This window comes from Peromyscus californicus, unplaced genomic scaffold (assembly GCF_007827085.1).
Source record: "Peromyscus californicus insignis strain IS unplaced genomic scaffold, ASM782708v3 Scaffold_13__1_contigs__length_99412109, whole genome shotgun sequence".
Lineage (NCBI taxonomy): Eukaryota > Metazoa > Chordata > Mammalia > Rodentia > Cricetidae > Peromyscus > Peromyscus californicus.
Window position 1 is genome coordinate 97,631,953 of NW_026294424.1, and position 23,254 is coordinate 97,655,206.

Genomic DNA, 23,254 nt, shown 5'->3' on the forward strand with positions numbered 1-23,254 from the left:
TAGAAATTAAACCTTCATATGCACAATGGGGTGTTTGGGATCCAGGCAAGAGTCTATGCAGTGATCCTGGGTCCTGATGCTGGCTTCAGTATTGGCTTTCAGATACATAAACATCTCCTCTAGTCTCTCTCTTCAAAAGGAGACAAAACCACCTACAAAGGCTCCCTCCTCCTCCTCCCTTCCTTTCCCCTCATCCTTCTCCTCCAAACAAATAGAAATGCTCTAGATTCAGCTGAAGGACTTTTAGGTTTGGGCTGAAACTGCTTTTACTCTAAAGCATTGTTGTCAGTGTCAGGGTAGAAGGCAGGGACTCAGGCAAGGACTAAGTGCCAGAGGCATTCCAACAGAGTTCCGGAGAATCCTCATCCATGGTGAATCCTCACAAAAGCCAGCTTTATTTCAAGAGCCATTCTTTTTAATTTAAGAGGCACTACCTAGTATCCAAGCCTTTCAGCCATGCTAAGCAGTCCTGAGGAAGGAGGGCCTGGACGAGCCTGAGGTCTGGCTGCAGTGCCCTGGTAGGCTGGAAGGAAAAGCCAGGGCACACGAGTGCAGGGGAGGTCAGCCTCACTGGTCTTCCAAATACAGAGTCGAGTTCCTGTGTCTTTAAGACCAGACCCTCATAAATGGCTTGCTTCTGCTGGACACCATGCTCTAAGTAAATAGACTCTTCTGGCCGACACACAACTTCCTGTAGGGTTCTGGTGGGTAAAGCTTGAAGATACTGCCAAATCCAACTTCTGAGCTGCCTTAGAAAACAAGCTACAAAGACTGGAGTCCAGAGTAAACAAAGGAAGAGCCACATTAAACAAGGAACAGATTACTATATAGGCAGGGATATTTTAAGTAGTCACCAAGCAAGAAAACAAAAAATTAAAGAAAAAAATCAAGTTATTAGTTATTAAAGATGACACAGTAGAGTAAAACACTCTATTGGGGGAATCAACATTAATTAAGTTTAGCAACATTAAGAACTGGCTGGAGTCCCCAGTTCCATCATGGGGACAGATCATTCTACATGGCCCAACTTCAAACCAGGCTCAGATGAAATGAGTTACCCAGGGGAGCAGTGTGGAGTACAAAACCATTTACAGCTTTCTGCGCAGCTGAGGGAAAGACTGAGTTGTTTACTAGCAAATTACTAAACCCCGAAGAGAAAAGAAGAATGTAATGAGGATTTAGAAATGCACTGTGGAGAGACCGAACAGAAACCTGCAGACTTGGGGGTAAGTAGTAAGGTGAATGAAATGAAGTTTAATTAGGGAAAAATACCCGAGAGCAGTAATACAAAGGGAGCACGTGGGGACCTGATGAAAGTCCATTGGTACCATGCACATCAAACTGGCATGCACTATGGAACAGCGTCACTTAAGACACACAGCGAACTTTCAAATACTGTCCTCTTGCCGTGTGTGGGCCAACTGCATGATGCAGAAGAGTCCCAAGACCTGGCTCCCATTCTGTGGAGTCCACTTAGTGGTGGGCACTCAGGATTAATATATACGATTCAGCAGTAAAGAGTATGAGACCGGCTGGAGAGATGGTTCAGTGGTTAAGAGCACTGACTGCTCTTGCAGTAACTCAGGTTCGGTTCCTGCACCCACACGGCAGCTCACAACCACCTCTAACTCCGGTCTCAAAGGATCCAATACCCTCATCTGGCTTCCTCAGGCACCTGAACTCATGTGCACATACCCACATGCACACACACACACACACACACACGCACACACGCACACACACACACACACACACACACACACACACACACACACACACACTTAAAGATGAATCTTATAAAAAGAAGAAGAAAGGTACGGAGCAATGAATTCAGCTATTGAGTCAAGACTGAGGCTCAGAGTCCTTTTTATATTTTTAAATAAACAGTGTCTAATTATGTTGCCTAGACTAGCTCTAAACTCCTGTCTCAACCGAGTAGCTGGGACTATAGGTATACGCAGCCAAACACGGGGAAAGTATCTCCAAGGATATCTGGAGTGTCACAAACCACACATTGATCCATGTTACTATGTCTAAACCCTTATGTGGCCATTCCAATCTCATCTTCCACTTTTTAGCCCCAATCTGACCCCACTATTATCCCAGTTTTCTATCCCAGGGTTAGCAAGCTATTGCTACAAAGGGCTGAACAGTAAACATTTAAGGCTTCAAAGCCATATGGGTCTCTTACGTAGTATTCAACTCTGGCATCATATGAAAACAGCCATGGACAATATATAAACAAATGAGTATGGGTGTGTCCTAATAAAACTTTATTTACAAAAACAGACATTAGACTGATTAATGGATAAACAAATTGTGGTATCCCATACAGTAGAATGCTACTAGGAATAAAAAAAAATAATAGGTACATGTTAAAAACATACATAAATCTCGAAACATTATGCTAAACAGAAGAAGTAGCCACAAAAATCACCTGCTACACGATTCCACTTATATAAATGTCCAGAACAGACAAATCTAGGAAGAAAACAGATCGGTGCTTGTCAAGCTGGGCAAGGAAAACACAAAAATGGGGCAGTGACAAGTTTTCTTTGAGGGATAATGAAAATGTGGAGTTAGATTATAGGGCTGTATTAGGTCCTTGCTGTGGCTACATCTCTGACGAAAGGGACTTAAGGGTTTGCTGTGGCTCACAGTTTGAAGGGACCGTCCATAACGGTGGGGAAGGCGGCAGAGCCGTGAAACAGCTGGTCACATGACTCCAAGGGCAGGAGGCAGAGGGCAGTGGGTGTTTGTGCCCAGCTCCCACTGTCCTCCTCATCCAGTCCGGGACTCCAGCCCCCGGAACGAATGGTGCCACTCACACTTCGGTGAGTCTTCCACTCAATTAATGAATCTACATAATCCCTCACAGGCATGCCCAGAGATTTGTTTTAGTGGTGATGCTAGATTGTGTCAAATTGACAATCATTATGAATCTATTCAACTGCTTATTGTACACCTCTATGGATATACTAAAGCCATTGACTTGTTCATTTTAAACAGGTGAAACTTATGATCTCTCAATAGAGTTATTTAAAAGTAAATAAAGCAACAAGCAGGACTTGGTCTGAAGATGATGGTCTACAGCCACACCACACACATCAAAGATCTTCCCGCTGTGTTACAGAGGCCCCTAGCCTCTGCCAGGCAGCACCTGCCAACTTCTAAGCCTTCCACCTCCAAACACTCTGTCCTCTGGGACTCCTCCTCTCCACGAGTCTTCTGCAAAGTCCTGTGAATGTCTTAAGTTACACTGTTTGTCATGTTGGATTAAATTTATTCTTCCTCAATCCCATGCAGGTGCTGTAGACACGATGCGTAAGAACCCAGCAGTGTTTACCTAGTAGGTTCTTAGTAAATAACTCAAGAAATGGGTCTGTGAATCAGGAAACAAATGAGTTCTGAGAGCATTATTTATGGAAGATTGCAGTTAAGAAGTCGTTCCCAAGCTAGATGGAAACAATAAGAGCTTGAAGCTGAAGATGGAGGTCCCGGGAGACTGACTAAGGAGGCTACATGGTGAGTGGAGAGGGACAGAGAAATCCCAGGGCAACTGTGGAGGAAATGGAGCTAAAACTTTGTGACTGACCGAATACGGGGTTTGAAGGACGGGTAAATCTAAGATGATTCCAATTTTAGATGGCATGGTGACACTCATGACACCAGGAAGGGACCTAGGAAGTCAGCCCTGGAGTAAAGAGAACTGACTTAGGAAGGCTCTGAAATTTCACTTCAGACATAATTTTTTTAATTAATGTTATTTGATGATTGACAGGCAAACAAACCAGACCAAAGTGCACAGAATCTCTGTCAGTCAAGGGCTCCCATCACCTCCATGCCCTAGGAAGGAAGTTGGGCTTGGCGGATTAAGTTCCTCAGGAGCTCATGCTCAGGAAGTGCTAGAACTGAGACTCACTTCATTAACCGCCACCAGCCACACTGCATCTCAGGGACCCAAGAGTCTGAAGTCAGGCTAGGAAGTGAAGTCCTAGAGAGACTCCATCCGTGTTTCCCCTTGAGAGGCTTTCTAAGTTTCAGGAATCAGAGTCCGGAGGTGACAATTCAATTCCTCACAGCAGGCAAGCCACCCCCAGGACAGCAGACAGAGGAAGACAGGGCCCACTACTGCTTGGTCCAGAACCCCTGAGAGAGAAAGACAGGAAACTGCGGACACCCAAAAACAGACAAAGGAAGCCAGACCACCAGAGGAACGGCATTTACAAACCAAGATGGCAGTGCCAGGAAAATGATGCTTAGCAACCTCCAAGGTAGCAAAAGTAGGTGAGGAGTGGAGAGCGTGAAGTAGTGGGCGAGCTCTCCGGGAGGACGGGGATCTGGGTGCTCCTCAGTTCCTGTCTGCAGTGAGGGAACTGGTACTTTACCCTCTGGTCTGGCCCCTCTGGAGGCGACTTGAGGGCCCCTTCCCAGTCCCATCAGCCCATGAGTTGGTCAAAGAGCACTACATATGATACCCAGAGGGGAGCACAGGACAGAACTCAGGCAACAGGGAGGGCAGAAGGATACTCGGATGTTCACTCAGAAGTTCAGAAAGGAGAGGTACAGTTTTTCAGAAGTTCAGAAAGGAGAGGTACAGGTTTTGTTGTTGTTGTTTTTTCACTCTTTGCTCTTTTGGGGGCCCTGCCACCCAGCTTCCAAATAAACACGGAGACTTATTCTTACTATGAATGCCTGACCTTAGCTTGGCTTGTTTCTAGCCAGCTTTTCTTAAATTATCCCGTCTACCTTTTGCCTCTGGCTTTTACCTTCCTCTATTCTGTATACCTCTCTTCCCTTCTTACTCCGTGGCTGGCTGTGTGGCCGGGTGGCTGCCCCTCGTGTCCTCCTCTCCTTCTCCTCCTTTTCTCACTCCTCCCTCTTCTTCTCTCAAGCCCAGATTTCTCCTATTTATTCCCTCTGCCTGCCAGCCCCTCCTGTCCTCTCTCTCCTGCCTTGCTATTGGTCACTCAGCTCTTTATTAGACCACCAGGTGTTTTAAGAGGCAAAGTAGCACAGCTTCACAGAGCTAAACAAATGCAACATAAAAGAACGCAACACATCTTTGCATCATTAAACAAAAGTTCCACAGCATAAGCAAATGTAGCACATCTTAAACTAATATTCTACAACAGAGAGGGGCAGGGATGGGAGGGACAAGACATTGCCAGAGGCAAAGGGGCCAAGTTCACATCGGCCTCTTCAAAGTGGGGGACAAAAAAGTAAAATAAGTATGTCTAATTTATACAGAAATATTTAAAAAACATGGCCAAGGGAAGGATGGAAGGTAATTTAATAAACACTGCTGTAGAATTTGAGTCTTCAAATAAAAAACATTGGTAGTAAATTTCCCTTTATTCTCAAACAAAATGTCAAGATAGCAGATAAGGCAGAGATAATTGGATGCTGGGCACACCCCCTGGGCACACCCATTGGACATCTGCCAGCTGGCATACTGGGGGCGCAGACTGATTGACAGGTCGGCTCCTTGTATCATCCTATGGTTTTATATGCTATTAAAAATGCTAGCAGGGAAAATAAATCACATCTTCAAATGTGGAGGGCACTCATGTAGAAACAAGTTCTAACAAGAGTCAAGAGCAGTGACAAGGACAGGACAGCACAGATCGAGGATTGGCCCTAACGTCCAGGAAGATCAAACACCACACTGGTTGCGAAATACTGTTGCTGGGCAGGTTTAAAAGGGGTCCAGGGGGTTTCTTCCTCGTCCCGAGGATAAGGCAGGCAGTCAGAAGAGGGGTGTTTGGTTTTTCTTCTGATCTACCAGCTTCCGGGTGGCACAGAACACAACCAGCAGTACCTCACACTACAGTGGAGAGTCCACCTGGCTCAGTTCCCCTGCTGGGGCAGGGGTCTGATCGAAGCTCTGAGAGGCAGTTTTACATCACGTGGACAGTCCTGTGGTAAGTTTAAACTGTGTAACCGAGTCCTGGTAGGAAGACTAACTTCTCCGCTCAGTGTGTGTCCTGGGTTTTTTTGTTTGTTTGTTTTTGTTTTGTTTTGCCAAGCCTGGTGTTGACTAGTATCTCTGATTTTCGAATTTAGAAATAGAAAATTGGTTTTGGAAGTTCTTAGTTGAGAGTTAGCTGTAGCTTCAGATTACACGTCTTGCCCCAACTTGCTTGAAACCATCCTGGAACAGGGCGAGTGGTTTCAGCTCGGGCTGCACTGACCCGAAGCGACATCCCTGCCTTGCTGTCTCCCACACAGCTCCTCTCGCTGGCCTGACACCGGCACTCTGCCCAGCATCCACTACTAAACTGCACTGGGTGTCTTCAAGAGGAGGGAGGACACTTCTTCAACGATGCGAATGTCCTATCCACTCAGGTTCTCTGGTCCCACGTGTCAGATTAGCTCCCTTTGAAGGCAAGGAACATAGGACTGGAGGTGGGGGGTAAAAGAGGAAAGAGAGAGGTTTGGGGACATTTAATAGCCCTGCTATAGGTCTGTGACACAATGACAAGTTTAGAAGTCATCCTCCGTACTACCCTGGGGTGACTCCCATGATTATCCTCTCCTAAGAGCGGGCAGTGCTTATGCACCGATGACACTCATTTAGAAACTGAATGTCAAGGCCGGAGAGACAGCTCAGGGGCAAACCCTGACAGCCAAGCCTGTCGACCTGCGTTAGATCCCAGAATCCACGCGGTGGGGGAGAGAGCTGACTCCCACAAGTTGTCCTCTCGTGTGACCTCCGCACACACTCAATATGGCATAAACGGGAGTGCACACACACACACACACACACCCCAGAATATCAATCAGTCAATAAATTGGTGTCATTCTTTTAAGAAGAAAGGGTGTGGGAAGGTAGCTGAGTGGTAGGAGCAGGCCTGGCATTTAGGAGGCTCTGGGTTTGAGCCACAGCACTGAAACAAAACACAGTAGTGTTTGTTTTTTTTTTGTTGTGGTGGTGTTTTTTTTCGGTTTTTGTTTGTTTTTAAGAAAGAAACCAAGTTTCACCAGTGTCTATGTGTGAGGAGCTGACTGCCACACTAGCTTAGTGAGAACTGCTGTGTAGGCCGCATATAAGATGCCATGGATGCAAATAACCCCTTGGGGTTGAGGGCTTGTTTCCTTTTATAAACACACAGGACTCACATTGGGAAGACATTGGTGATTAGCCTCGGAGCAAACACACTCCCAGTAGGGAAGAAATGCAGCTAATTTAGTGGTGTTCTGCTCTCTTGTGTTTTCCAAACATCCAGCCCTAAACTGACATATCTGTTCTTTTTTGAGATGGGTCCAAGACACATATACCCTATCCTCCCTCTCCAAGTATTGCTGTGACTGACTTCTAAAGGGTTAAGGGAGGAAAAGAAAAAAGTTGTTCATGTGTTACTACCACAGAAACAGAAGGAAAGATCAGATGCTGACAGACAGGTGAATAAGGAGGGGAACAGACATTCAGGCAGCAAGCAGGTGGCCACATGGAGCTATCCAAAAGATGTAAAGCAGAGAGGGTCTTACTTCACTGGGAGTGGGAGTCTCTTAATTCGCCAGCTCCCCGACACAGCTAACGCGGGTTTGAGGGAGAAGCACCAGCCCCCAGGTGGCATCTAGTGACTCTGGTGACAGCCACAGGAAGCTTCTAGGGACGCTTGACTGAGAACAAGACCAAAGCCAGGGTGTTCCCCGTGAGCTCAGCAATGGCTCCTGAGGTTGAGCCCTGTGTTTTATAATTGCTGGCATTTGCTATGCTAATCCTAACCCACAGGAAAGAAGAGGCCCTGCCACACAGAGAATACTACTGTGGAGCCCTGAGGGAATTAAAACAGTAAATGATAATGACCCAAGAACAGGAACCTCCTGGGACAAGCTTGTGCACAAACCTGAACCCTCCCTGGGAGAGCCACCTGCCCTGATAACTGACAGGGCTTACTTGCCCTGGGATAAAGTGAGCTCAAAGTAAGAGAGGTCATCTCAAGCGGGTAGAGAGCTGGAAGATGACCGGACACTACTCAGAGGCAGCAAGCCCACCCACCTGCTGGTTGCATGACCTTCCCAAAGCCCAGATGTCTCCTTCCACTAAAACAGACAGCCAAGCCTCCCTTTCAGGCTGCCCAGGGCTACCTATGAGTGCCTGGCAAAGGGGTGGCTCACTGTGACCTGCACCATCAGAGCTGCTGTTACCATTATCTGGGGATAAGGAGGCTGTGAAAAGGTCAGCAGAACATTTCAGGGTCTTTCCTTCCTTCTCTTGCTCTTACCCTGGTCTTTCCTGCCCCCAGGAAGAGCCAGGGAAGGCGCAGTTTACATAGAGGGAAGGTATACCGAGTGAACAGCTGAGAGCCACATGTGTGGCTAACACAGCCCTCTGGCATGACTGCCAAGAAGCCAGGAGCCACATTTCAGACTCAAACACAGCAAGCACACGAGCCCACACAGCCGATAAACTGCACTCTGCTTACAAAGTTGATGTCTCTGTTGTTGGCAGCTCACCCCCAATCCTCTTTTGGAATGAGGCTGAGAAGCAAATAGATCAAATTCTGAGGGGTTATGGGCTTTCTGGCAGGTGGAGTTATTAAACCTGGTCCCTTGCCCACAGCAGCCCTGCGGCCAGGCCCTGGTACACCCACTGACAGTCAATCCTCTGTGGGCTGAGTCAAGAGTGCCTGGGGAGAATCCATGAAGCCCTGGGCTCAAGTCCCAGCACCACATACACAGAATGTGGCAGTACACACGTAAAATCACAGCACTCCAGGAGGTAGAAGGATCAATCCCCACCCCCAAAAAGAAAAGTCTCTCCAACATGAGAACAAATGTAAATTACTATCCATGTGTGTAGTGCGGAAGGCTGACCCAAGGCAGCTTTTCCTAACAGGTAAAGGAGATGGGTGGGAAAAGACACACCACCCCAGGAAACAGACCACAAGGAAAAAGATGGGAAACAAACTGTCACCATTCCAACAGCTAATGAACCCCCTTTTCTGCGGCCAGCCTCGGAGGGTGCTGGGACCCTCTCACAGTCAGAAAGTGCCCTGAGGCACCAAACTCCGGCTTCACAGCGGGGAGAGGGGTGTTTTCCTTCAGTCAACAGGCACTAGGTGTAGCCAGCAAGAGGGCTCTGAGGGTAAAAATGCTTGAAGGCCTGAGTTTGCACCCTTGTGAAGATGGAAGGTGGGAACTGGCTTCCAGGAATGTGTCTCCTCACCACCCCTCACCCCCAGCCCATATACAGATGAGGAGGAGGAGGTAATGATGATAATAATAATGTTTTTAATCAAAGCAAAGAAAGTGGTAACACATATTCAATGAATAAATAGTCTACTATCTCGGGGCCTTTGGCCTCATCTCTCCTCTGTACTCAGAGGTCTTTGGCCAGTTTCCTGTTCACTTCTTTTCTGGGCTGCTATTTCCCAAAGCCTGTGATTACACATGAGGGGTATGGTCCCAGATGAAAAAACCCTAATTCTAGATCTAGCTTCCCCAGTCTCAGGCCAGCAGAGAGCCAGTGGGAGAGCAATCCTGGGAACAGGAGATCCTGACAGGCTGTGGCAAGCCTGTTCCCCTCAGGCCCAAGCGACTGCTTACCCTACCTGGGAATAACCCTTTCCTCAAATCCTGTCAACCTGCTGGTGACCATTTCCAGGGGCAGAGACTCTTGTCACCTCTTCTGCTGAGGAAAATAGGAAACCTTGCCTCAGATGAAGCTCAGTAATGACATCTAGGAAGAAAGGGCTTGGTCAATGTTGGAGAAGGGGTGGTCTGTCGTAGCCCTGGTGCTGATCCTGCACCCCAATAAGCTGAGGACAAATAGGGTTGGTTTCACGATTCCCCCATGTTCAAGAATGACATCAGGGAAGAACTGCTGTAGATAGCCAGACATGCTCAGATGGGCTTGGGGCAGTGTGGTAATTCTTTGACTAGTTTGTAAACAAAGGCATTCCTTTTTTTTTTTTTTAAGAACTTGACTTAAATATTTGGTATAGACTGTGCAAAGTCTATCTCTCATCCTTCTACATATACCACCCAAACAGGACTGCTATTACCATGCCATAGCTACAAAAATCAAGTTAACCAGTGGGAATAACGAAAAAAAAAAGGAGTTTAAATTGAAAGATGAAGCAATTTTGATCCTTAAAAAAAGAGGGGGGTGGAATTGGCCAAAGTTGACTTTATTAGCTAATTAGAACACTGGGAAGTCAAAAGACTTAAGAGAGAGAGAGAATTCATATACCACCAAATTTAAATTATAATTCAACAATTTTTAGTATAGTCGTTGGGCTGCGTAACCATCACCACAATTTAATTTTAGAATATTTTTATCCTCCATCTCTAAGCCCCCACTAACGATAGGAGTCAACCCACACCTCTTTTCCTAACCCTAAGTAAACACTCATTTAAATTTTTGCCCCTCTCTATTTGTATATTCTGTACACTTCATTCAAAAGTGATTATACAATGCACAGTTGTATGTCTATCTTGTTTATTAGCATAATGCTTCAGGTTTCATCTGTACTGTGGGCTGTGTTCCTAACTCTGCACCTTCTTCATTGTCTAAGAACCTCCCACTGTATGGATATACCACATGTCACTCACCCATTCATCAGATGATGGCCATCCAAGGTATTCCTAAGTTTAAAGTGCTATGAGTAGCACTGGAAATTCTTGTAAGCACTTGGACTGTGTGTGTCTCCCAGAGTAGAATTGCTAATGCATGGACTGGGTAACCTATTTCAAAACTGTCAGCACAGGCAGGAATGTGTTTCCAGCCACCCATGAATGGGGGAGGAGAGTTTAACACTTCTCCACCCTATCTTGCCAATCCACAAACTCCTTCCTCCTCTGCCTGGTGTCATCCTCAACACCATTGTGAACACACGTCAAAGACTCCAAGGTCTACTATATGACAACTCTGAAGAGAAGGATGGTGTGTCCAAGGTCCTAATATCATGTTTGCAAGCAGCCTTGAACTACAGCCACCAGTTCTTAAAGGTCTCCAAGGAAGGCAATAATGAAGTTTCCCTCAGAGGTCTAGTGGCAGAAATGCCTTTAAATCTTGGGCCGCAGAGCACACATACACTGACTGCACAGACATGGCAGCAGTACAGGGTTGGGGCTGCCCTGCCGAAGCCCTCTCACTGACCTTGCCAGGCTCCTAGCTAGCCACACATCCTCTGTACTGCCATATTCTGGAATGTCCCTCCCTGAAGTCTTTGTTTTCTTTTGCTGTGGCAATCTTGTCAAATCCATTTTCAGAGTCCACGGCAGCACCGCACAATTTAACACTAAGAATGTTTGGTTGTTGACGTTCCTGCAACAGCCCGGACTTTCTTTTTCCTCCTCAGTCCCTCTGAGAGAAGCATATATAAAATGAGTAATTGCAATGCTAAGGAATTGCTGGAGTCAGCAACGCCCCACAGGGGCTGTATTTCCTCCCCCCCCCAACTTCCCTCCCACCACAAACTCTCCCACATACGTTGAGAATTAAAGACACATTACTGGGATAACGAAATCTGACCTGAAAAATGTGTTGCAGCCACAATGGCAAGCCACCAAGAGGACTGACAATAATTTCCAATGGAGCTGGAAAGGGTTAGATGCCCTGACTCTGAAATGAGCCAACACTGCACACTCTCATCAGATTAAGTCAGCTCTGCTTTTCCTAGTGGACTTCCGTGACCTTGCTACCCCCACAGACCCCAAAAGGCAAGGAGACACCTACAGCACATAGACAAATAGCTGTGGAAATTCACTTTTCTGACCACGAGAAAGCAAGAAGAAAATTCCCATTTTTCAGTTGTCTTCCTAAACTCCACCATCATTAGGAATTACTCTGGTGCCTTTTCCTTAGAGAGCTAATCCTTGCCCGATAACATTGCAGACACATAAACTAAAAAACAGAAAGAATGTCAACTGTGTGCTATCGTGTGGGGAAGTCCATCCTCTTAAACGTTACAAGGAGACCATGATCTAAGCATTTGCTGAGTCACAGGGAAGAATGGGTCATTTGACTCTGAAATTCAGGTCCTCACCCCTGTATCCTGACCTGTAAAATGGACATAATGAAGGAAGCCCGTGGAGTATGTTTTCAACAAGTGCTGAGCCCAGAGCAAACACTGAATAATCATGAGCTTGTCCCATGATCTTCTCCATGGCCACCAAGACCTCCATCTTGGATAAGATACCACAACTGCAGTAAGGAACTGCCCTCAGGGTACTGACCTTTGTTCTAGGGTTTTTTCCTCACTCATCTTTCAGAAGAACTATGTTCATAAGACACAGCAAAGCAGGAAGAAAGGAATGTCATGTGTAAAGAAGACAATTTAAAATCCTAGGTGAATGGGGTTGACAAGATGGCCCAGCAGGTAGAAGTGCTTTCCTTACAAGGCGGAAGACATGAGTTCTGATCCCCAGAACCAAGATGGAAGGAAAGAATCTATCTTAGAGTTATCCTCTGATATCCCGTCTCTGACGTAGACAGCAACACCCACACTTACCTCCCTCTGTGGCTGGGCCGCTCCCTGGTCTGCAATGCGGAGGTTTAGGATGTGAACCTCCTGTGGCAGCCCAGTTGTGCCCCTGCTGGCACAGCCAGACAGAACGGTGAAGCTCTCCATCAAGGCCTGGACAGGATGAGAGGCACCGATGGGCGACTGTTCACACCAGGTGCTGGGCTCTGGACCTGTGGACGGAATCACAGACATGAGATGTACAGCAAGATCAGAGACACTTTGGGCGACAGAGTCACTGCAAACACAGCTGAAGAACCTTTACAACCAAGTTGTTCTCACAACTCGAAGATTAAAAAGCTAGTGTCTTCATCTGAAATCCCAGTCTTTTACATTTTTTGCATAATTTTGATATGTGTTTGATTTCTAAATTCTCTTTAGGCTCATGGGTCGTCAATGTATCCTTTTGGGAAGGATACGTCCCATTTGATATTTGTGTTTTTATTTCCTCTCTTGGAAGAAAACATGAGATAGCTGGAATAAATTATTTAAAGTCCAAATAATACTATACATAAATAAGATTAAATATCTAAAGTTGTACATACACTCCCCAAATAGTCTGATACCTTTTAAGAGTTTTCCTTTATTAGGGAAAATAAAACAAATTTAAGAACGATACAAAACAAAATGTGTAAGAAGAGGAGTTTAGAGGCAGACCTGCAAAGTTTAGGGCAGAGGTCAGGGAAACCTTCCCTTATAACAGGAAAAGCAGAACTCTGGTCATATTTGGCTCCTGCTTCCTCATTTTCCATTCCTCTAGCCAACCAAGCTTTTGATTCTAAACCATCCACTCCTCTCCACCTCTGCTTCCCAATTGCCTCCCAAAATTAAGAAGGCTGCACCCCCCAAGCTCTCCAAGCCAGCTCTATAGCAAGGTAGTCCTTCAAACCTCGGGAGCCCCCCTTTACAGTTGTTCCACAGGCAGATACCCACCCTCTGCAGTCATGCCTTGACCTCTGAGAACTGCTAAACAAAGCCTGAGCCCCTCAACAGGGCACACAGTCTTTGCTTGGTCTAGCCTCCTGTCAGCCTTCCAATCTCACTCCCGCCTCCAGCAACACCAACTTGCTTGAGAGGCACCAGACGCAGCATGAAGATTCTCAACTGCACATCTGTCACATCTGTCTTACTTAAGCTTGTCTCAGTCACCCAAACTCTTCAACTCTAACTACACCCCCACAATAAGGGCCCCCAAAGCAGAAGGAGGTACTCCCCTGCCCCCACCTCTTCATCCTCCCGTAATTTATTTGCCCATCTCCTCTGCTTCATTTACCACAGTGGCTACAGGTGTATACACCTGCCACAGGCAGTCAACAATACACCCGTTAACCTCCTGATGGCTATGATTTTCCATATTCATCACTAGGCTCTCAGGATTCCACTATAGTGCCTGGCCTGGAAATTCATATTCTTGTATTCATTCATATTCCCTCTCTCCCTCCTTTCTCCCTTCCCCCTCCATTCTTCCCCCTCCCTCTCTCCTCTACCCCTTGCCAAGAACTAATTAGCCACAAGGAACTAATGAGAAATGGGTTGCTGCAGTGATGTGAGCTACAATCCCACTACTCCTCATCTCCATCCCATATTGATGACATCTGGGAGAAGAAAATGAGATACCAAGAGGGCCCAGGAACTGTCACCCCCAAAATACACTGTCTTGGTATGTTAGCTGTTTTAAATGAAAGGAATTCAGAAAGCAGCGAATGCCTGAGGAGGCTTTTGTGTCCCTTTAAAGTCTGGACCCCAAAGAAGAAAACCATCACCTCTGGTCACGCCCCGGGGCTTCCACTGACTGAGCTCAAGGCAGGCTGAGAGAACACAGTGTATCGACATACTTGGACACTTTCCTCACACCCCGTGTCTTCTGTGTTAGGCCCATTCAATATTCCAGAGAGAATCATTTGCAAACCTTTGTCATTCCTGTGTATCTGTCCTCTGCCACCCATGTTCTCCAAGCCCACTGTGTTCTCCTAAAAATAATTTTCAGCCGGGCGGTGGTGGCGCACGCCTTTAATCCCAGCACTCGGGAGGCAGAGCCAGGCGGATCTCTGTGAGTTCGAGGCCAGCCTGGGCTACCAAGTGAGTCCCAGGAAAGGCGCAAAGCTACACAGAGAAACCCTGTCTCGAAAAACCAAAAAATAAAAAAAATAATAATTTTCAAACCCTCAGATTTCCCATACCCACAACCCCCTCCCTCCAAAATGGAGCAGATGTTTCTGGTATTTTGACTTATCACATTCCTGTGAATTTTCCTCTTTCGCAATGAATTCGTATTCTTTCTCTTCTATTTAATCTGCATTTGTCAGTGTGTCCCAAAGACTCTTCAGAAGGCAGAGAGAAGGGACCTAGAACTCTTCACCCTCACATATACATCACTGACCCCACTCTGATGAGACCCTGGGACTGTGAACACAGGGCACCTCCAAGCTTCAACCTTTTCTAAGGGGACCCAGATCAAAGTCCTGGGCGCATTCCGGTGAATTCCTCCTGGCTTCTAAATAACAAACACATTCTTTAGAACTGCAGACTCAGTCTCAAATGCCATTTCAAATTCTGAACGAGGCGCTGCTGGGCCCCAATGCTATGTCATAAACAGGCACCCCACCTACCAGGCCAAGTCTATTTCAGGACTCACAGAAATTATCTAGGTTGATAATAGCAATCTGGTCTGAAATGAAGTATGTGCCTTTTCACTGCCACTCTTGCTGGACGGTGCCCAGCTGCTTTCAGAGGAGGCAGGAGGTGGTGAAGGAAGGGGCTGTTACAGCAATGGCAGGGGAAGAATCTGTGGGTGAGCCTCAGAGAAAGTCCGTTCCCCCTGATTCTGGGGACTTAGATGATACATAATAGCTACTGTGCTTGGGAACCAAGTTGGTTTCAGAGACTCTTGCCATGAATTTACAATGATCACAAATTAAATACAATAAAAAGTATGGTTTTTCATTTGACCCAAAACACATCTACTAAGGGGCCTGCGATCTGCTCAACGCACTTTTCCTCTCCAGGGCCGTCATCACGCCTCATATTCTCCCAGGAAGAGCTGACTGCTCTTGCTTGGGGTACAGCTCCAGCCCAAGGTCAAGTGGAAGACGCACACAGTCTAGGATCACACAGCAGGACAACTGCCCTTTCTAAGGTCGCCCTGCAGTCCTTGTCTAAACACACTCAGTGCCGTATTCTGGATCTTAAATGTGATCTCAAGGCCCAGGTTCTGGCTACGTGGCTGTCTCCTAAGCTATGGAGTGGTGACCACATTTTAGGAGGCCCGTGAAGGGGGTACTGGACTTCCAGTCCCTTCCTCCTCTCCTTTTGCCTCCGGGGCCACCCTGAGGTGAGCCGTTCCCTCCACCACATGCTCCCACCACGACGTGTCCTTACAGACCCAAAATGCTAGAGGTGAGCAAGCACAGGTGGAAAGCCCCGAAATGGTGCATCAAAAGCAAACCTTCCTTCCCCTTAGTTACCTCAGGGATTTTGCTACAGTAACAGAAAGTTGCCCGGCACATTATAGCATGTTCTTGACCCACCAGAATTTTTGCAGTGGCTCAATATATGTATTTACCTACAAGTTGGGGGGGGGGGGGGATAAAGAAACCCACAGCATATGACTAAGCATACACTAAAATCAAACAAAGTACAAATAATGTGTGTATATGAGAAATTATTTGCCGCCACCACAAAGTATATGAAGGCTGGGGAGATGGCTCAGTTGGTTAAGTGTCTGCCCTGAGAGTGAGACCTGGATCCGGATCCCCAACACCCACATAAAAGCCTCACATGGTAGCAAGTAATCATAGCTACAGGGGAGGCAAGACAAGCAGGTCCTCAGAGCCCACTGGGCAGCCAGCCCAGCTAATCAGTGAGCTCCAGGTTCAGTGAGAGACTCTGACTCAAAGCATAATAAGGTGGAGAGTAACAAAGAAGACGCCTGGTGTCGGCCTCTCGCCTCCGCATGCACATGTTCACATACACACAAGAATAAAGCCAGGAAATCTTGTACATTATATAAAATAAAGTCTCCAACAGCTCAATATACTGTCAGACAGATATAGTAAATATAATAATGAAATCATCCCTGTTTATCCACTCTGCTGGCCTAAGGTGGTATCCTCTCATCTTAAACAAAAAGAAGATGGCTCAACACATGCGTTATGTCTATTCTAAGGTCACCTGAGGCCTCAGAGGAGGACCTGCCTCTGGCAGACAGCAGTCTGAGGAGCAAGACTGAGCTGTGCCCACACAGTCTGTGGGGGAAAAAACAAACAAACAAAACCCAACATAGACGTAGGTGGTAAAGTGTCCTGAGGTTTGTAACTTACTCTGAAATACATCCAAAATGAAGATGTCTTGATGGACAGACACGCATAAATCTGGTAAAGCAACTATTGCAGAATGTTAATTGTGGAATCTGGATGTGCAGCAAACACAGTTTCAACATCTTTTTATGTTGAAATGTTTCATTTTTAAAAATATCGAGAGGGAGGGGATGCTTATAAAAACTATAAGCATTGGGGCCACCTCCAGAAACCACAGACTGGGTGAGAGAGCAAAAGCCATTTCCTCTGACCCAGTGACTTTACTCCAGGAATTCACCATAGAGAAATAGCTGGGTATGTGTGCTGAGCACAGGATGTACCTGGGGTTAAACCAAAACGCAGAGAGAGGATGAAAAAAACATAAAGATTTCAAAACCATTAATGTGGTGGTGTCCTTTCTAAAAGGACTTTCTGAATTCTCACTCTCCAGGTGAAACCCCAAACCACCCCAAGGCTTACAAAGCCCACCCAGCCTCCATCACTTGCTTACTATGTTTTAGCCATTCTGGCTCAGGCACCCGCCTACTCGCAACCTCTCAACATCAACTGTTCTTTCTCTGTTGGGCACATGATCATCCCCAAACGAAGCCTGCCTGTCCCAGCCCCATTGGCAGGTACGCATGGCCACGTGACCAACTTCTGAGTGGCAATCAATGGCTTCACGCCTAGCTTCTTCCAAGAAGAGTCCTTACAAAAGGATGTGTCCTCTGTCTTTTCCTCCTTCCTGTTGACGGGAAAGCAGATGCGATACACAGTGTTAGAGGTCCCTTCAGCCTGCCCACACACTGCAGGGCTTCGGTACATTCAGAGCAGCCTCCATCTGGAAAGAGTGAGGCCCACTCCTAGGGCCCCGACACTTGTGTGAGGGTTTCTTTTCTAGCCACCCTAACTGGGATGCAACACCTCCAGCCACCAGGCAAACACACTCTTAAGATCTGTGGTACACTGTGAGCTGTGAAGCGTCTTCACAAGCAGAGGTGTCTTTTATGGCCACAGCTGGAAACCCATAGTCCTCCTCTTCCTATATGATCTTGTCCCTGTAATCAGAGACCGATGAGCAGGAGCAAAGGCTCCATCATCTTGAGGGGCAACACGGACACAGATTGCTATTCTCTGCATTCATGAACACGTGTACTACTAAAATAAAGAAGCAGGAAAAAGCCTGGGACTTGTCTTAGTAGAATGCTTGCACATAAACTTTGGGTTCAGTCCCAAACATTGGTGGCTCACACCTGCAATCCTTGCACGCAGGAAACAGAGGCAGGAGGATCAGAAATTCAAGGTAATCCTTGACTACATAGTAAGTCCCAGACCAGCCTTGGCCATAACACAAGAGTGCCTCAAATAAACAAACAAACAAGCAAACAGGCCATTCCACTCCCCCTAACATTTCATAGTTAGAATCGTGTTATGGATGCTTTATTTGAATCCTCACAGAAACTCTTATTAGTGGGTAGAATCGATCTTATTTATTCCACTGTAAGTAAACTGTTGCAAGATGCCAAGCCCTGGCAGTAATGCATTGAGAGATCCCCCTCTGGGGCCATTCCACGCTTGTGCCTTCCCAACTGGACATTTCTGTTCATGCTGGGCATCTGCTACGCACTTTGCCCTGAGTTATCCCGCCTGCTCTGCCCCCCAAAATATCTAAATTTCCTGTGGTCTCCACATATAAGCTGAGTTGATCCTGCTCTGTTGGCTCTTTAGGAAGTCTGGCCTCCTCAAATCTTACTGGACACCATGCCCTGTTTGAACAGACCTCTTCTCTCCTGCCCTGAGGTTGGCTCAGTTCCATGCATCACAGTGGACACCACAGTCACACTGACAAGACTGTCACCAAATCAGCCTCCTTCACAGAGCAGCATCCCTCAAAGCAACACTGTGAACCACTTAGTGCTCAGGGCTGGGTCCAGCTTGTGTGACAGGCCCCACAGCAAGCTCTCCTATGGAGGGCTAGCGTGTACCAGCTCTGGGCCACACATCACACGTGTGTTGTTTCTCATCCTTGTAATTTAACTGAGACAATGTAGCTAAAATTCTGATTCGAGAGTGTTGGAACCGGGCACAGAGAGGATGCTTTTCTGGCCGAAAGTCACACTCCACCAGCCAACAGCAGCAGGGGACTGAGGAAACCAGTTTCCCCAGAATCTGGGACAACACACCAACCACTTCTGCTTTGCGCTTCTCAGGTCTTCACTGAGGATTCGGCCTACAGACACACAAACCAAGCACAAACATGCATTCACATCTCCTAAGACAAAATGATAAAAATCAATAAAAATGAAACTGCTCAGTTCATACTTAGAGTCCCCAGCTAACTTAAAAGACTCTGTGCCCTCACTGAGGAAGGGACCACCAGCTCCTTTCCCATTTGACCAACTCGATTCTTGTCTTTTCAATTAACGATTGATTATCTGGACACATGGGAAACTACATTAAGATCTGACTGTACCATCATTATCTAAATCTATTCACAAAGAAAAACGCAAATAGACTCGCCCCTTCGTTATATGTTTAGCTACACCCAGAATTCCAGCCTGAGTTACAGAACCCCCATGTCCATGCTGGCTGAAAGCCAGTACCCAGGCTTGAGAGAATGCAGATGAAGCTTTTGGGAACAGATGTGTTTGCTGCACATACTACATTTAATCTACCTGCCTCCCAAAGAAATCATTGCTGTTCTACCTCACATAACAGCAAGTCAAGAGGGAAGGGTATCGTTTGGAGGAGGGCATAGAAAGTGGTTTTCAGTCTACTCAATGTGATCTGCAAACATCTTAAAGCCTAATGACTAGCAAACTGACACAAGCATCTGGTACCTATTCCACATAATTTCCAGTATTCTGATTCCCCATATCACCCAGGGTACTAATGAGAAACGTGTGTTCAGCTGTAATAAAAGTGGTAAAGATGCAGTGGGAATTAAGGGTAACATTATAGCCTGGGACCAGGACGTTGCAGTAGGGAGGTTTTTTATTGCCACGACACCATTGGCTAATAAGAGTTTGTGTTACTGTACCCCAGAGAATTCTGCAATGCTGTCAACTTCGAAGAGGGACAAACTCCCACAGACTGTGGGACTGGGCACTGTAAGACCTATTCTATCTCTGAGCAGAAAACCCCTTCTATCCACTGGGGGAGGAGGCCAGAATCGGTGAGAAAGGGGCTCTCGGGATGTTTTCTCAGCCAACACAACAGCCTGGCTCTTACTGAGCTCTGGAAGAAGGAATGTCACAAATACCAGGATATGGTGCAGAAACAAAGCTCAAAGAGAAGAAACACCTGGAAGGCCCTGGGCTCCAGAGCCTCTGGCCAGTACACATGAGCTAATGTTTGTACCATCTTAAATTACAATTCATTGACTCTAAGGCCCCTTGGGGATGGAGCTGGGGAATGAACAGCCATTAAACTCTTGAAGGGGCCTTGGCCATAGTTCTCACTTGGGTTTTCGACAATAAGACTTAGTTAGAATCTGAAGTTTATTTCTGATAAGGAATTCTGATAGAGTCTTAAACCTGAAATATGGATTTCTCAGTGGAAGAGAGCCCATGTCTTTGGCTCAGCTTCCCAGGGTTCCTTGCACCCTCCACATCAGTATCAGAACCCAAGCTTCCTCTTGACAATACCAACCCTCTTCCAAGGAGTCAAATGCCAACGTGTTGGGCTGGGGGCCAGCGCATATTTGTATACTGTTGTGTTGAAATTGCGGGTGCAACCATGTTGAAGAATTTCCTGTGTTCAAACTGTGCTTTGAAATGTTCAGAAGGAAACAAAGGGCAGAGCTTCACTGGGAACCTGAGCTCTCAGAGTTGGGAAATGGCCCAGCTATCGAAGCTGTACGGCTCTTCTACCTCAGCAAGGGTCTACTCCGCACAAGTGTCCACAGAGGGATCCAGGAGGGAGAGGGAGCAGAGGGTAGTGTTCCACAGTGGTTACTAACATCAAGAGAAGCCCCTCAGGGTTTAGAGGTGTAGCTCCACAGTAGAGCAGAAAGTAGATGCATGGTCAGCTCTGCGGTAGAGAAGCACAAGGCGCTGGGCTCCAGGGTATGGGGCCTGGGAGTTGGTGCCAAGTCCGACTTCTTGGTTGTTTGACGTTGGATCTCTAGGTGGGGGTTTGTTATGTTATGTTTGTGCTATACTGGGGATAAAACCCTAAACTTAACATCTGCTAGGCAAGTCCGCTGCCACTGGGCGCCAGCCTCCAGCTATGACCTGGTAAGCCTCCCACATTCTCTCTTATTCCTTTACAGGCTTGACCTGTGGCTAAAATGAGGCACTATATGTAAAAACACTTGAAAAATTTCAAGTGACATAAATTCCCCTGGGAAGGAGAAATGAATGAATGAGAAGAATTTCCCCCGATTGATAAATGTTCTCTCAGTGGCCTCTTAGAATGCTTAGTAAAATGTCTAAGATAAGAATCCCTTGGCCCCTCCCCAGCTATCACTGCCCCAAAGTATTTCTAAGAATTACAGTGGGAAGGCTTCAAACTAAACTACACAAAGCTAGAGTGAGATTTCCTGCTCTCTGAGTGCATTCTGGGAGTAAGGAACAGCAGGCCCGGCCCACACCTCCTGAGGACTCTGGCCAAGCTTCGGCCCATTTTCCATTTACAGGAGGGTACACATGTTCTTGCTCTTCTGACTTAACCTAAAGGAAGCCGAGGTGGGAGAGGACACAGCCCGCAATGCCCATTTATGGGGCAAGAACTTAACGATGGCATTGCCCACATGGCTCAGCACAGAGACCAAGAAAAGCCTGAAGGCGTAGAGGATGAAAGGGATAGATTCTCTGGGCCGGAGTGATGCCAGGAGGCCAGAGTTTGCCTGGTGACGTGAGTTCAATCCTGGCACACACAGTAGAAGAGAGCACCAACTCCTGCAAGTTGCCATTCACCATTACACGTGTCTACCCCTCCCCCCACACCCACACAGGCACACTAATAATAATAATAATATATAAAAATTTAAGATAAGTCCAAAAGAGAGAAAAACAAGTTTATTTAATTTTTCCCTCCTGCCTTGAGTTTGGAATATAAAATGACTGAAAGAAAATAAACATTTGATAAGACAAAAATGTTTAATTGCTCTCAAGGTATAATATTGCCCTCCAGTTATCCATGTAATAACACTTGCAACTCAGTCCTTACCAAGGCAGTGCTTAGTGGTAAACTGAGACTTCAAGGGGTACAGAGCTGCTCTAGTCACTGTGTGGTGACAGATCCGTTCGCCAGCAGACCCTGACTTACACCCACGGTAATCAAAAAGCTGACGCTCTCCCTCCCACCCCGGCACTGGGGGTTGAGATACTGTCCTGGCCTCTTGCCGTACTCTTTTTAGATCTAACTGGTGTCTGATAAACAAGGAAAGGAAGTGAGGACAGGCAGGAATCAGACACAGAACCCTGGGGCGTGGCACAGTGGCGGGCCTACCCTGCATTGGAAGTTTTCTGTCTCGCTGTGTGCAGAGCGGACAGTAAGTGGCACAAGGCGATATGGGGGGCGGCGGGGGGGACGGGACAGGAAGGATGGAAGAGGAAAACGGAAAACACGATGGCTCAAGACTTGAATCATCACCTGGAACCACCGGTCCTGATGACAGAGAAGAGAAAGATTTAAAAAGAAAAAGCTACCAACGTTTGGTTTGGCCATGGGATACATTACTAATTACAGCCATGTGCACAAGGCAGGCCGTGGACTAAAACATGTTTACTTGAAGACTTTATATGTAATCAGGGAACTCAACAATTGGTTTTTAACAAATGAAGGAAATGCTTAATTTAAATGGCAAATTACCCAGCTTAATGTGCACGCGAACCCGTCATGAGACCGATCTGTATCGCTAGCTCACTGCTCAGGTGACTGCACAGGGAAGCCGACAGCTAGTGGTCTGTAGGGAATTTTGTGGCCACGTCACGGTTGTCCTTAGCTGCTTTTACAGAGAAGTTTATGGCTCTGGGGGAGCTGGAGTTCCCACAGCTCTGGAAGCTCTGGGCTCAGGTGTCACAGAACTTGTGTGTGTACACCAATGATCTTAGCAGGGCCCTCCCAGCTCATGAACGTCGGTCCTGAAGCATGGCCAATGACCTGTTCAGGTCAGATAGTCCTGATGTCTGCTAAACTATCACTAGAGTTTTCCTTTAGAAGCAAAGGTCAGCCCTGGGTGTGGGGGCGTACACCTTTAATCCTAGCACTCAGGAAGCAGAGACAGGTGATCTCTGGGAATTCTAGGCCAGCCTGATCTACATAGTGAGTTCCTGGACAGCCAGGTCTGTGTAGTAAAACCTTGTCTCAAAAGAAGAAATGGAATGAGGGTGGGGAGCTCGCTCCCCTTAGCTGTAAACAAGGGCCACACTGCTCTTGCTTGTTCTCTTCCGCATTGCTAAGGCCATGCCTGACAGACATTAGCAAGGGTTCCTAGAGACCCGCTGAGTGGTGAATCTGTCAGTGAAATAACCAAAC

General features: G+C 46.8%; 1 protein-coding gene across 1 annotated transcript in view; it reads right to left on the reverse strand.

Moving 5' to 3' along the window:
* Nucleotides 1-23,254, reverse strand: part of Tgfbr3 (transforming growth factor beta receptor 3) — a 186,426-nt gene that overhangs the window by 99,462 nt on the left and 63,710 nt on the right. Inside the window, exon 3 of the mRNA XM_052735668.1 lies at nt 12,465-12,649. Within this exon, the coding sequence (XP_052591628.1) occupies nt 12,465-12,649 (185 nt within the window). The remainder of the gene's footprint in view (nt 1-12,464; nt 12,650-23,254) is intronic.